Source organism: Carassius auratus, chromosome 25 (assembly GCF_003368295.1).
Source record: "Carassius auratus strain Wakin chromosome 25, ASM336829v1, whole genome shotgun sequence".
NCBI classification, from domain to species: domain Eukaryota; kingdom Metazoa; phylum Chordata; class Actinopteri; order Cypriniformes; family Cyprinidae; genus Carassius; species Carassius auratus.
The window spans coordinates 20,006,611-20,021,803 of record NC_039267.1 but is presented as its reverse complement, the minus strand read 5'-3'; the positions used below and the strand labels follow the sequence as shown (position 1 = coordinate 20,021,803).

Genomic DNA, 15,193 nt, shown 5'->3' with positions numbered 1-15,193 from the left:
AAAAAGTTCATGACACAGAATCTAAAAAATATGTCAGAGAGTTTAACACTTCGGTCTGTTATTGTAGCGACATTTCCACCACCAAAACGTAATGCTTAATGAGGCGAACTGTAATTGGTTGTTTGACATGTCAGTCAAATGGCCTCATGGGTGGGCCTTGGCCAATGAAAGAAGCCATGAATTCAAGAATTCAATGAATTCTCAGCCATCGGTCTGGCTATGCTAGTTCTCATTAAGACTGTCTTTTAACTGAACATTAGCATAAATCATCTCAAGAGTGTTCCCGAACATCATATGTTCATATGTTTTATCTACACATATTTACTCACAAATTTCCATATAAAACAAAAACTTGATTATTCTTATTCCCGTTTTTTTTAGGAGACCTTTCTCTCATAAAGGTTCCTCAATGCAAATTCAGCCTTTCAGGTTGCCATATCCTTGTTTTCCATCAAGGTTCACAAGGGTAGAGGTGACAGGCTTCCTTTCTGTGATTCCTGTTTTCATGCATGTGGTATGTGCCAAAGTTTTCACAAGCTTGGCAACCAAATGCTTTTTGATTATTAATTCATGGCAGTTTCCTGCCTGTTTTGCTAAGTAGTCTCCCTATGTGACTATAACTTGAATCGAGATGTTTGCAGAATTGAATTCATCTGCCTATAAGTAAAAAAGAAAAATTGTTATAATAAAAACAGCTGGGCTGATATTAAAATGGATGAGCCGCTGCTGGTAATACCTGCAACCTCAAATATATGTAAAACTTTTATCCAGAGTATTTACAGGAAATCACCTAAAGCGCTTTCAGAATAGATAAAAATATAATCATATATTTGTGTCTTTCCATTTCAGATGAAGGAATCCATTCACCAGCGCAGCCTCGCTTTCCGAGCCATTATTCAACTACAAAGCAAACCATATTCATCATTGTGTTTTAATCACATCAAAAAGAAATATAGTGCTACCCCAGGGTGCTGGCAGGAATATGGAGTCCTCCATGATGTTATTGTTTCCAGCACTGCCAAACAATCTCAAAAATTGACTTAGAATAAATGTATTTTTAATATGATAACTCAACCCTTGTGAATACAGAGGCACTCTGTCAATTGTTCTTGCCGTATGCGTTGCTTTACAGATGTAATGCGGGAGTGCTTGTGATATAGCGATATTAAACCTGCGAGCGCTGCCTTTCAAACTTTGTTCCGGCTTTCTGGATAACATTCTCTTTCCTTCAGCTTAACTAAATGCTCTAACAGATGAGATGAATGCATTGGTTTACAAAGTCAGCGCGTTACTGCAAATGCTTCGTGTGTTCCTCGCGCTGTTAAGATGCGCGCTAATCAGATCTCGGATGCACTTTTCTTGCACTTTATATTAATGTGATTCCAGCTCAGTGCTGTTTAAGGAATATACCTGCACCTACATGAAATAATGCAATCAGACAGAAAAGAACACATGAGCAGATTACGAGTGGAATAGACTGGGGCTAGTCGTCTCACAATGGGATGTCGTCAAAAAGGCAAAAACTCCAATTGCGTTTGTTTTTCTGTAGTGAGTTTGTAAACACCTAGTTCAAACACGCATAAATTAGAGTACATTTAGTCAGTTTTGTTCCTCCAAACATCATCGCATCATAAATTCCCAACATGCTATTTTTATAGTAGCTGCTGGGTAAAGAAGTGAACACAATAACAGATCATTTTGGTCTAAAAAGCCTATATTAGGCACTCTAATGGCTGATTCGCCTTGACAACTTACTCCAAAAAAGTGTGATGACATGCTTTAATATTGATTATATGAACCTCAATTTTTCTTGGAAATCAACAATTTCCAGTTACATTTTTACAGTCAATACTGAAAGGTATGCACCAATGCAGATTTGACCTTTCACAACATTAACCGTCCCTGAGAAATATTCACTGGAGTGAGTGTGACAGCTCGCCCAGACCTCCCTCGCATGCTTTTCTTTCTATCGTAGGCATTTCTAACTGTATTTGGGTCTGTTAACCTGCTGGACACAGGGAATTATTATAATGCTCAGCTCGATTCGCTTCACCAATCATCAGAATTGGTATTCCTTCCCATTACGATAAACAAGGCGTATTGTTTTTTGTCTCCAGGTGTGCTAAATTATTCACAGTCTTTCATGTAAATAAGCAAAAAAGCCTTGGCATCCAAAGACAATGTGAGGTGGCATGTCTTAATTAGCCAATCATCCGTCAGCACACCATTATCCGTGCGTCAGGCACTCTTATTGAATGTGGCGTGCGACGACAGCGGGCTTGTGTTTCGTTTGTGGCGAGCGATGCGAGTTATTTGCGCGGCGAGGACTGTAGTTGCTAAGGGACGCCGAGGCTCCTAATGATCCTTTCAATTAAAGAGGAGCCCTGAGGCTGTAGCGCAGCTGTCTGTTTCAAACGCCTCCTCTCTTAATGCTCAGCATGCACCAGTGTTTAAGTCAATATTATTTTAGAGACTACCTCCCATCTATTATTAAGTAAATTGAGCCATCAGCGTCTTTGGCCGTTTTGAACCCTAAATGAAATCTATTTGCCAAAGGCCTGGAGGACTGTCGGTGTGTAATGCAATAATACACATGGATGGCGTGCTTGTTAGGAGAATGAATAATAACTGCACAAATAATTCACCCTTAAATCGGAAGATCAGTGTTTCTCGACTGGTTTTGCATTGGAACACGGATGTTACATTGGATAATGTGATACACGCTTAAAAATAAAGGTTCTTTACTGGAATCTGTGGTTCCAAGAAGAACCTTGAACATCCATGGAACCTTATCTGTGCGCAAAAAGAAAATGCTCTTTAAATGATTCACATTCTTCAATTTTTATTTTATTTTATTTTTTATAAAAAACGGTTTGCTATAAAAGGTTCATAGCTGAACCCAGAATGGTTCTTCGGTATCAAAAACCTAATTTTGCGAGCTTAATCTTTAAGAGTGTCATGCCAAAATTGTTTGTGTACAAAAGGAAGAACTGATTTGCCATTCTGTAGTGGCAATGTGAACAGCCTGGCTCTCAATGACCCATAATTTGGCTCATCAGTGGCCTGTTAGTGCCTTCTCACTATGCAGGAAAACTCTCTCAGACCCCATCGATCTGCTCCAAATCAATGCTTTTAAAAGCCTTGCATAGCCTTTAGTTCAGAGCAAAAGAGTGCATGCTTCAAAACAGCCCACCTATATTGATTACGTGTGGAACGAAGGGAGTGTGAGCTTTTCACTCATTTGTTCTCGCTCTATATGAACTGTCCACAATTCATAGACCGAAACATACAGTGGGACAGAAGGCATTTTGCCCAAAAATTGTATTGTCAATGCGTCTTTTTTGGTGGCTATTTGAGTCATAACATTATAAGAATGTGTCATTTTTATCTACAAACTTGCTTTGAAGTCATTGGATTTAATTGTTCCTAATGTAGTATCAGATTTTGAAACCTTGCCATTTGAACAATTAGGAACTATATATATATATATATATATATATATATATATATATATATATCATATATATATCATTATGATATATATATATATCATAAAAATTACTGAAAGCAATAGGTCTTCTCTTTATAAGAGGTTAAACATTTATGCATTAAAGCATATTTAACGGCTGGCAACAGCAGAACTAGAGAAAAGATATTTAGGAACGAATGTATCAGCTGCATTCAGAACCCATTTTACAGCAATTACTAGAGATATTTTGTGTTTACACGTCTAGGAAAGAGGCCGAACGAAAACTCATCTCTAGCAGCCCCCAATCCCCCTTGTAAAGCAATAAAAAGATCAAATGACTGCGCTGAATGTGACATTGGTCACGAGATGATTGGATAGTTTGGATAGTTTCGCCGGAGCTTCTTCGGTTACAAAGCTTTGAATTCAGTGGATTGTAAAATAGCATTGCGTCCAGTATAAATATATAGCCGAACTTCGAATTTACTGGAGGGATTAGAGAGCTTTTCAAGTCTTCGCAGCTTCTTGTCATGGTTTTGTGTACACAAATGTTGTATTAGCGCTGTAAGCCACGGGCCCGGGTCGCCTCTCTGATGTTTGTTGATGTCGGACTCCTCTATTCCAGCAGAAATGAGCAATCTGTGGTAATCCTGTCTTTCTGGCAAAGAGTTTACTAAATTTCAAATTTACACGTTTAATACCTTTTAAAATGCTCTTTGAACATTTTTAGCCCCTCGCTGTTTCCGCATCACAGAGGAAAAAAAGCAACACACATTTCATGAGAAGATGCTTTATGGAGCATAAATTTAATATCTCCTCCATTTAAGAGTACTGTCCCATAATCCCCCTGCAATAAATGTTGACTTGTGCTATTTAAATTTACAATTTATCCGCCGTATTATGGCCAGGAGGCGAGTGTTACAGTTATTGAGTCCATGTAGGTGTAGCACAGTTAGGAGCAAATCAGGAAGGCACTGCACACCATTCTGCAAACAACAGATGATAGAATAATCCATAATGGGTCAAAATACGTCTAAAGAATCTCTTGGATGCGATAACATTGCAGAAACTACATTTTCTTGACTGATGTCTTCAGACCAGGCAGAACATTTCTGATAGCAACCCTCATATAGTTCCTCTTAAAGCATATAAAACTCTCATATCTATTTCAACATTTCTTAATAAAATGGGTGTGATTTATGTCTTTTGTTTTTTAAGTTTAACGTGCATGATTTACTGCCCACACTGATTCTAGAATATGCATTGCCAAATTTGCTTGGAGATCCAAAATGGTCCAAGCAGACAGCAAAGATGGCACAGATGATCAGTATGAGTGAAGATCAGTTATAACAAGGACGACTGAAATAATATTAACAGATGATAGGAATTGCAAAACAAATGTTTTAAATGAGTGCTTTGGCCTCTTGCACAAATATGCTATCTCACAATAAACGATAGATGTGTTAAGAAGAGAATGTTCTCCTTTAAATATAGGCCTATAATAATAATAATAAAAAAGGTTTATGCTTCGTGGAAAGCTCAGAAGAACGCTTTTCATTTGCTATTCGTCCAACATTTCAATGAAGAGGAAGTGAATAGAAGCTCTAAACATTCGGGCTCCGGGAGGTGAGCTCTCTGCACAGGTCCAGGGTCAGTCTGCTGTCTCTCGCTCTGGGGAACACAGTCTGCTTAATTCCGCTCAGGTGCGCCGGGCTCGAACCCTGCAGGTGTCCGAGCGCGCCATAGTTCGTGAAGCCCGCGTAGAAAGGAGATGTGTAGTAGAAGTGTCTGGGGGGAAACCCGGCGGGCGAGGACGCCCCCGACGGCCGTGACGCTTCGTCGCTCCTCTTATCCGACGTGGCGATCTCGGCCAGAGACCAGAGTTTGGGTTTGGGGGTCGGGTTCGCGGAGGGAACGACAGATGCGGGATCGCGGCTCTCACGGAGGGGCTTCTCGGTTCCGCTCTGCTCGTCTCGGGGAGAGGAGGTCGTGGGCACCGGAGACTCTGTCCGATGCTCCTCTTCTTCTCCACCGTCGATGATGACGCTGTCCGTCGCGTCCGGATCCTCCGTGCGGCTTTCCGTGCAGTCCTCGACCACTGCGATCAAATGATAACACCCTGATTAATGACAGAAACAGAGAGATAGCGTCTAGAATATTTGTAAATTAGCCAAAAGATTCTAGATTATATATATATATATATATATAGCTACGCTCTTTTTTCTCTAAATCGGTCAAAAAAGACAATAGCTAATAAATGTGAGAGGTTAAAGAACTTGTTTCTGAAAATTTGTCAGGAAAAAATAATGTCTAAGGATGTAAATTGTTTTCCTCCTTTTCCTTTCAAATATTTTTGAAGTTTTATTATTAAACCAACACACTTTGGTTATTTTGTTATGATGGGACATGAAAAACATAAAACTGTAAATGATAGTTTAAGACCCTCATAACGGGGTGTCAAGGGCATTATTTAATTATTTGTTTGTTTTAAAAAATATACTTTTAATTCCCTTTTTTTCATAAACATGATTTCGACCATTTGGAAGCATATTAATATCCATGACTCCTTAAGCTATTATTATTATTATTATTATTATTATTATTATTATTATTATTATTATTATTATTGAAAACAAAAGTCTTGTGCAGTGCATTGTGCAGTAATGCCATTGCATTGGGTACTTGATGGTTAAACTAAAATAAATATTCCACTCGTTTGTCATCTGATTATTTGTGATCAACATTTGTTCAAATATAGGCTAATATATTTATTTAAAATAAAAATGTTAATACACTATCAGAACTATGCTATCAGTGCAAGCACGCGCATGCATGACACAAAGGGTCAGACTGAGCACCTGAATCTTCGGTCGTCTGTGCTCGATCTGTCTCGGCTGTTTTGACCGGCTCGTCGTCCTCGTCGGTTTTCTCTAAATCAATGCTGTCCTCCTCATCTTCATCCTCGCTCCGGTTCCGTGGCGTCCACGTCATCTTATTCTCTTTTTTGAGTCTTCTGCGCGCGTTGGCGAACCAGGTGGACACCTGGGTGAGGGTCATCTTGGTGATGATGGCCAGCATGATCTTCTCTCCTTTGGTGGGGTAAGGGTTCTTCCGGTGTTCGCCGAGCCAGGCCTTCAGGGTGGCGGTGGCGTCTCGAGTGGCGTTCTTCCGGTAAGCGGGGTCTCCGAACGGGTACGGGCCCAGGGGACCGGCGTACGGGTGATAGCCCACAGAGCCGGTCATGCCTGGAGAAGGGTCATATGGGGAGCCCTGGGCAATGAATTAATAAAGATTACAATTTAGGGGGAAAAGCAGAGCACACTTTCTGTTTCCATGAGGATCCGCTTCTACTGATAACAATGTGAGGGCGCTTCTGGGATATTTCGTTATTAACTGTATTTTATAATAATAGCAGAATAATTAACTTTAATCCTAGTCAAAAGATTCGATGTTTATTGATCTGATGAAGGCTAAATTTATATGAAGGCTCAACACACACACACACACACACACACACACATTTGAGTAAGCGTGAGTAATAAAAATGAATACATTATGAATATTCTATAGCTATATGAACAGAATGTAAATTCCGTGATTACCGAACACTATTCGTTAACTATGATTTAAAGGGTTGTGTTCATTTATGTAGCTATATATATTCACAAGTTAGGCTCAGTCAAAGCGCTTAACACGAGTGTAATTGACATATTTTCACAAATGTTTCATAGCCTATATTTAGCAGCTAGTTCTTAAACCTTTTCGCTTAGGCTTCAAGAAAACACTAGATTTTTGTAGTGCAAAAGCCTACATGAAAACTACTAATAGCGATAATAATGCCAACTGTGGGCACTGGCATGCTGACAGTCCTGATGTCATAATATGATAATCATAATAAAGCTCCAGACTGCTGAAGAATACATAAACCGTGCGCTTTATTACGAAGGAAACTCACCCCGTAGGAAGTGAAGGGGGCTGTGGGTTCGGGACTGTACCGGAGTGAGCTGAAGGCTGGGGACGCGTACGGGGCGAAAGCAGATCCGCTGGAGGAGCGTCCCAGATCATCCGTGCGCGGTCCCGTGATCGCGCTGGAGCCGTACGGAGGACACGAGTACAGAGACAGAGACGAATGATACAGGTATCCTTGAGGAAACGCCATGACCAGACTACTGCTGCAGTCTCCTCACGAGCCCAGGAGTCAAGACACGCATCCTAGGGGCCAAGATCCAGAGCTGAGCAGCTCCCGAGATCAGGAAACGAAACGAGCTCGCTCGCAGGACCGGTGTCTTCGGTACATGGGTAGAAGAGGGTCTCGAGTTCCGCGCGCTTCCTCAAGGAGAGTGAAAGAAGAGCTCAAGCGGAGTTTCCCATCTCTCTCTCTCTCTCTCTCTCTCTCTCTCTCTCTCTCTCTCTCTCTCACACACACACACACATACACACACACACACGTTTTTTTTTAGCGTCCACTCAAATTCACAAGTTATCCTCTTCATTCGGTCTTGACAGAGCGTGCACACACGACTCGTTATTGCGTTCCCTGTTTTGTTAAATGTTCAATGCATATTTAGCGCACCTTGACTCAAGTCTGTCACTTTTCCCCAAAATCAGAAGTAGCTAATTTTATTTTTAAATCATCTAATTAAATATGCGATAGACTTTGTCTTTGCCAGTTTCGACACATGCTGTTTTTAGCATTTCCCATGAACTCCACCCTGTACAATTCGGTTTGGAGAAACAGTCTGCCGGTGTATTTGTAATTTTGAACGGTTTTTGAAATAGTCCTGTGTGGACTGCTCACTAGTTTTATTTATTTATTTATTTATTTATTTATTTATTTATTTTTAACGTCCTCAAATCTGCTGAGTTCCGGTTTGTTGAGTCGGACTGTTTTTAGGCGCGAGAATTTCTCTTGTGTGAATGCTGATTATTTATTTTCCTTAATAGCCTATATGTAGCGTGTTATAATTTATGTTTTATTTTACTTTTATTCCAGTCTAGCCTGTTTAGTGTGGGCTACTAAATTTAGAGAAAATATAAATAAAATCATTAATGCGTTCAGAACGTATATCCCTTCTTTATTCATTGCCCATCTCTTGAGCTCTCCAAATGTGAAATTAATAATAAATAAATAAATAAAAAACTTCATTTTATGGAGCTCTCTTTTAAATATATTCGAAGAAGACAGCAGTGTATAGCGCGCCCGGTTTCGCTCTGCTGCTTGTGAATAGAGCGTTGCGGTTTTGTCGCGTCGCGTCTCTGGTGGACGCAGCGCGTTAATCCTCTAAACGCGTCGCGATCCGCGCTCTGACACGCGCTCAGGAATCCCTGCACCATTAACATGACTTCCGCGAATCAGACAGGAGCAGAGCGGGAATGTTTGGACCTCGCGCCTGCAGGAGGAGGAACACACGACACCCACACTACACCCGAGCGACGCGACGCCCGGCCCGGGTCAGGTAAAGAGAGCAGGTGCACAGAGAGGAGCTCTCCACAGCCTACGAGAGCACCTGTCGGTCAGAGATGCGCTCCTAAACCAGGCTATTTACCCAGGCACATCTTACCTCTTTAACAAAACATAAAAGTATCGCTTGAATTCCTTGAACAATTGAAACACGCAGAGAGGTGCCTAATCTCATTTGCGAGCTCTATTAATAGACTTAAGTGCTTGCTTAATGCAGCACGACTCTCTGCGAGAAGTGCAGCTATATGAAGTCTATATGAAGCATATAGATCTTTAACCCAGTGTCACCACAGATATAATGCACTTGCACTTGATATATCATTTGATATTAATGTTTGAAACGGTGTGTTGACGCACTACTCTTTTATATTTGCAATATTCTAATGCATTATATCTGTGTGTGAAATTATTCATGAGAACAAATGATTAGTGTGTAAGACATTATAAATGTGTTATAGTTACAGGCTTCATGAAAAGCCTTGCCAGTGTAGATCTGTTGTCGAGACACCTGTTGACAAATGTCTCATTTTGGGACGTTTAACCATTTTATTATCTTTAGATGTGTTTATTGTACAGTTGTATTTGTAATAATTGTCCTGGTTTGTTTCCTTGAGCATATTGTTTTGTGTTGTTAATCTAGATGCTGCTTTCATGGATCAAGAAGGACCTGCATTTTCCGTCGAGGAAAAGGTAGTTGTTAAGCTCAATAGACACTAAATGATAATAAACACGTTTTTGCATTCAGTGAAGGATGCCAAATACAGACTAGTGTGCAATACGTTATGTACACTGTTAAAATATTACAAGTCCCTCTTTCCAAATCCCCAACCCATGTTATAACGGTCCAAGAGCAGCCCCCAGTCCTTTCCAATAGCTGATAAACCTCTCATAATTCATTTAAATCTTTTGATGATGAACATACATATAACATATGCTTTATGTATTAGTTAAAAGTCCCAAATAATATTTAATTGGTCAGAATCACCTTGGGTTAAACCAACAACAGTAACAGATCAGATCAGATCAGGTGGAAAGAGCTGCACATTTTCACTTTTTACGCTGTTTAATCATTCATCTCGGAAGATTATACTTTTATTTAGGAAGAGTCAATAACTCCAACGGCTGAACGAGCATTGATTGACAATAATGGTGCATGAATTATGTTGTCTTTCCACGAAACACTATCAGGTTTGATGCATCACAGTCAGTTTTATGGTGATATGACTTCATTACGTTGCTTTGCTCATGAAGACGGATCCAGTCGGTTGCATTTGTGTTTGCTCGCTCGCATTCCTCTCAGGACTGTGGACAAATTTAGTGCTTTCTGCGCTCAGTAAAAATGTTTGACACAATGATATCTACAGTTGAGCTAAAAAAGAAGTGTTAACAGCTGTGATGAGAGTAAACCTGAGTAACCGGTGCCCGTTTTAACCAAACATCGCTCGATCGTGTTATTTATATCCCTGTTTACCAATTGCTTGTTTATACTGAATTCCTTTCTCCAGTCTTCAGGGAGTTCCTCAGCTTAACTGAGCTTTAATACTAGAAAAGATTAGTCCTGGGCCGCTTGTGTCTCTTTGCCCTGCAGTTTTGCGTCTATCATGTAAGGTAGCTGTTGTTGGTGAATTGGTGTCCTTTTGCCTCTCCTTGCTCTGTGAAGTGTTGTCCCATGCTGTGCTGTGACCCCAGGTGGATCCCGTGGCTTTGAGCCTGGCTGTATTCAGACTGTGTTGTGGATATCAGATGTCAGTAGATGGAAATGGACACAAGTGGATTAGCTGGAGTGTGGCAGCAGCTGCAGGGTGAACGCTGTGGCACATTTCTTCAGAGGCTTGTCATATAACAACGGCTCTAATTTCTCTGTTTGTTGCCTGCTGTTATAATAAACTTTAACGAACATTAATGAAGTTGATTTTATCTAAAATGTGTTCTGTGCTTAAAGGAATGATCCGGGCTTTTGTGGATGTCTGTCTGTGACATACTGTCCAATACTTGTACCTGTAAAAACAAGCACAGCGTGCGCTTACATTAGGAGTCTATGGGGCAAGGCATTCAGTTTTAAAGCAGATATGTGCAGCTGTTTATTCATTACTATTATTAATTCTTCCATTTAAAAATGAAGTTAAATTGATCTTGCAATGAAATACTTTTCTATGCAGATGAATATCAGTAATTCCTAGTCTTCTTTTGAGCATTGTGCAAAAAAGTTACTAGATTTTTTTGTTTGTTTGTTTTGTTCTTGATTTGTGTGTGTTTTGTTTTGGTTTTGTTTAGTTGTGTTCTGTTTTTGGTTTTGTTGTTGTGTGTTTTGTTGTTGATTGACTGTATTGGGTTTTGTATTGTTGTGTTTTTATTTTTGTTTTGTTTTGTTTTTGCAGGTGGGGGTGTATTTTGTTTCATTGTTGTTGTGTGTTTTGTTTTGGGGTTGTTTTGTTGTTGTGGGTTTTGTTTTGTTGTTTGTATTGCTGTTTTGTTTTTATTTTTAAACTTTGTTTTGTTGTGTGTTGCTAATTTGTTTAGGTTTTGTTTGTGTGTTTAGTTTTGTTTGGCTGTTTTATGATTTGTGTGTGTGTGTGTTGTTTAGGGTTTCTGTATTTTACTTTTTTTTTTTGATGCTAGAGGAATTTTTTTATGTTTACAGCAGCACATCTTTCAGCTTTCATTCTGTTTTTCTTCTATTATCAAAATAAAGCCACTCAAAGTAATGTTTAGTCTACATTTCGTTCAAACCAAAGCCTGTTGTCACAACACCGAATCTTCAGCTTAATTAGATTGGTGTTCAGTTTAACAGTGGACTGACTTCATTGCTCAAGTATCCGGAAACATCAAATGCTTTAATATTTCTGCAGTCTAAGACAAATCAGGCCTTGTCCAGAGAGAGCCGGAGTACAAGTGGCCACATACAAACAGTGTTTCTTAATTAATGGCAAATGGCTTGGATTACACATCCGACCATCATGTATAGAAAACAATTCCTTGGCAGTATCCGTGTGTAATGAACACCCAATGGAGCTGACTGTTTAAAGCGACTTGAATAGGGGGAGATTTTACTGAGACATTCTTGTCTAATGAAAGACGGGACATGCCAGTGGAAATGGAGGCAAGAACAGCTGTGACATGTGGAAAGCTGGGATATTTTAATGTGACGTCTTTCTGAAGGGAGCTTCACCACCCGTCTCTTGATTTCTGCTTTCTGACATTATAGGAAAAAGCTAAAACCGTTTGGAAGAGGCTTTTGTTCGGATATGCACATATCCAAATATACTAAAAAAAGACAATCGTTACAAGCCTCGACATGAAGTGTAGCACTGAAATATACACGGCCACCGCAGAGGTCTTAATGAACATGAGCGCTGCTATAAATGGCCCAAAGCCCGCTGGGATTTCTCTTTCCCAATGAAGTGCAGTGGAGGTTGAGTACGGACTGAAGTCTGACAGATGAACTGTGCTTAATGGCCACTTCCAGAGAGGTCTCATCTCCACTGGGCCGTGTACACACATCAGCAGGTGACTAAAACAGCCACTGCACTTGTCAAACTGTCACATTACGGCCTAATGAAGAGTAATCATGCCAGCGTTCACTCAAATCTTAGTCCTCAGCTGAAGGGGATTTGTGCTTGTCAACCCGTTTTAGATTAGCACAAAAACGGCACATGATGCAGTTACGGTGACGATAAGAGGAAGTTAGAGCGGTAATGTTTGTTTAATGATGCTTCGGTGTGACTTGAGCAATAAATACGCCAGAATGGGTAACAGGGCTGAATATTTAGATTAAATTAAGCTATCACTCAGGAGAGTCGAGACCGTTTGGGACCGAATGTTGGTTTGTAAATACTATAATGTCAAGATTTTATGGAATGTATTTTTTATTTTTTTTTATTTTTTTATTATTATTGTATAATACACACCATGCTTATGGTAATTTTAATAATTCATTTTCTACAATGAACAGAATATCAATTCAGCCGATTCGGAAAAAAATTAGGACTGTGTATGATTTGACTTGTTAGATACACTGAAGTGGGACAAAACCAAATCACCATTTATAAATACATAGTGTAAATGTTTTTAAAACTAAGTTTATGTTTGGTGATATAGTATGTTTAATTGTTCTTTTTCTAAAGGATATTGAATTTTCTTGCTTTCAGAAAGAACAGCATATTGAATATTATGACTATAATGTGCTGTATTCGTTTTAAGAGATGGACCTGGCACTTAAAAATATAATAGTAATAAATAAGATATTTCATGTTTTATGTTTCATAAATAAACATCTAACAGCTGTGTTTCTAAAATATTATGCCATGAAAGTGCTCAATTGAAATAAATAAATAAATTAAAAATAAAATCTTATTTAAAAAAATGCATAATACAACAGTAAAAGATATTTACAATATATGGTTTGCTAATATAATGTATTATTATTATTATTATTATTTATAATTTTTTCAAGAACTTTTGTAATTAGTGCTATCTCTGTTAATCACGTTCACTGATGTAATCTGTCGTCTAGTGATTTATAATATGAAAATAAAGCATATTGAAATGTAATTATCATCTCATTAATTATGTTGGTTAAAATGTTCAATGAATTGACGTATCTGAATATGTATTATAAACATGTTGTGTTTTGTGTTTTCAGGAGTCTGATTTTTCGGCTCATGAGTTGATCCCATCTTCAGCGCACACTTCAGGATCAGGACAGCACCTCTGCGAAGGGTTAAAATATCTCACCACCAGCACCACACCAAAACCAGCCCAGGCCTTCTTACAGGAGACCACGGCCAGTCAAACTCCAGACGCAGGACCTGAAGCGAGCCTGGAGGAGCAGAGATCTGATCAGGAGGATCTGAGGAGAGACGAGGAGACGTTCAGGACACAGAGAAGCTGTGGATGTGAACCAGAGCAAGGGATGCCAGCTGTGGTGGTCACCCGAGCTGAAGAGGTGAGTGGAGACCGAAACACAGAGGACTTTAGATGTTTCTTCTGTGGAATACAAAAAGAAACGTTTAGCAGAATGTTCAAGCTGCTCTTTTCCATACAGTAAAAGTAAGTGTTGACTGCAGCCAGTGTTGGGGAAAGTTACTTTTAAAACAAATGCATTACTATATTGCATTGCTCCCCAAAACAAGTAAATGACATTACTTGGTTACTTTTTATGGAAAGTAATGTGTTACATTACTTTTGAGGAACTTTTTAAAATCTGGACAGGGCTTGTTTGTTTGTTTTTAATATAAAAAGGTTCTTCTTTTATGAATGGGAAAGAGCGTTTTACACTGAAAGTGAAATGAATGCGCCTCAGGCTGAAGGAAATGTAATTTCATGTCGGTACAGTAGAGGGCGCTGCTAAAACTAATCGCATGAACAATATGACGCAGGATTTACGCATTTGAAAAAAGTAACGCAGATATTTTCTTGTAAATGTAAAAGTTCTGCATTACTTAACTAGTTAAATGAAATCAAAAGTAATCTGATTACATAACTCGTGTAATATCTCACCCCAGCACTGACTGCACTGTTATGAGCAAGATCAAGATATTTAGGGAAAACATTACAAAATTCAGCCTTTTCCAACACAAATCTGTCAATCAGCCGCTGTGACCTCAACATTATGAAATCCAAAGGAGATGACTTCTCTCTTGTGTGTATTTCTGTGATTAGTATTGTGTCTCTACAGTAGAGTCTCACTCTCACATTCAATTTTTTATTTCTGTGTGTAAATGTTATCTGAGATCATGCACATTTTCTTCATTCTTCTCACATATGAAACCCTTCTCTTGATAAGGTCTATATTTTTTTTCTTCTTTTAATGTATGCAAATGATCAATTTCTCTCAGATGGGTGCTGGTTTTACAGCGGCTGTCATATCAAGATTTCTCTCAGACAACTGGAAGCGAACCGAATGCCGTAGAGAAAAGCTTTGAAACTTTGTTTAGAATAAGAAAAAAATAAAATAAAGGTACGCTTTGTAATTTGTAGATTACCAAAAAGACAGGACTGCAAACCAAAAATATTATTTATGACTCTATTCCTAAACTTACAATTTTAATTAAATCAAAATTATGATTAGTTATTTTCTTTCTTTTCTTCTTCTTCTTTTTTCTTTAGTAAGCCAGTAAATAAATATTTAAGACTTCATTGTATTTTACATAGTTTACATATAGTATCTTGGATATTTTGATTAATTGATTGATTGATTGACTGATTAATTTAAAAAATAACAATTTGCAATTATTTACTCTCCTCAAGACGAACCATTGGACTCT

General features: G+C 38.8%; 2 protein-coding genes across 5 annotated transcripts in view; one reads left to right on the top strand and one right to left on the bottom strand.

Moving 5' to 3' along the window:
• Window positions 1-4,253: 4,253 nt before the first annotated feature.
• irx5b (iroquois homeobox 5b) lies at window positions 4,254-7,893 on the bottom strand. 3 transcript variants are annotated; one of them, XM_026203134.1, is made up of 3 exons: window positions 7,422-7,893; window positions 6,325-6,736; window positions 4,254-5,585 (listed from the first exon to the last, which is right to left on the bottom strand). In XM_026203134.1, exons 1-3 carry the CDS (start codon window positions 7,623-7,625, stop codon window positions 5,071-5,073), a joined length of 1,131 nt encoding a protein of 376 aa, XP_026058919.1. In that variant the 5' UTR covers window positions 7,626-7,893; the 3' UTR covers window positions 4,254-5,070. The 3 variants fall into 3 exon arrangements, with proteins under 3 accessions (XP_026058919.1, XP_026058920.1, XP_026058921.1); XM_026203135.1 differs by having other exon boundaries at window positions 4,254-5,564; window positions 7,422-7,890; XM_026203136.1 differs by having other exon boundaries at window positions 6,325-6,711; window positions 7,422-7,555.
• A 643-nt stretch (window positions 7,894-8,536) lies between these two features.
• LOC113043632 (ankyrin repeat domain-containing protein SOWAHB) overlaps window positions 8,537-15,193 on the top strand; it is a 61,136-nt gene continuing 54,479 nt past the window's right edge. For both annotated transcript variants that reach the window (XM_026203133.1, XM_026203132.1), the window contains exons 1-3: window positions 8,537-8,922; window positions 9,568-9,617; window positions 13,570-13,872. In XM_026203133.1, the coding sequence (XP_026058918.1) occupies window positions 8,805-8,922; window positions 9,568-9,617; window positions 13,570-13,872 (471 nt within the window). In that variant the 5' untranslated portion in view covers window positions 8,537-8,804. The remainder of the gene's footprint in view (window positions 8,923-9,567; window positions 9,618-13,569; window positions 13,873-15,193) is intronic.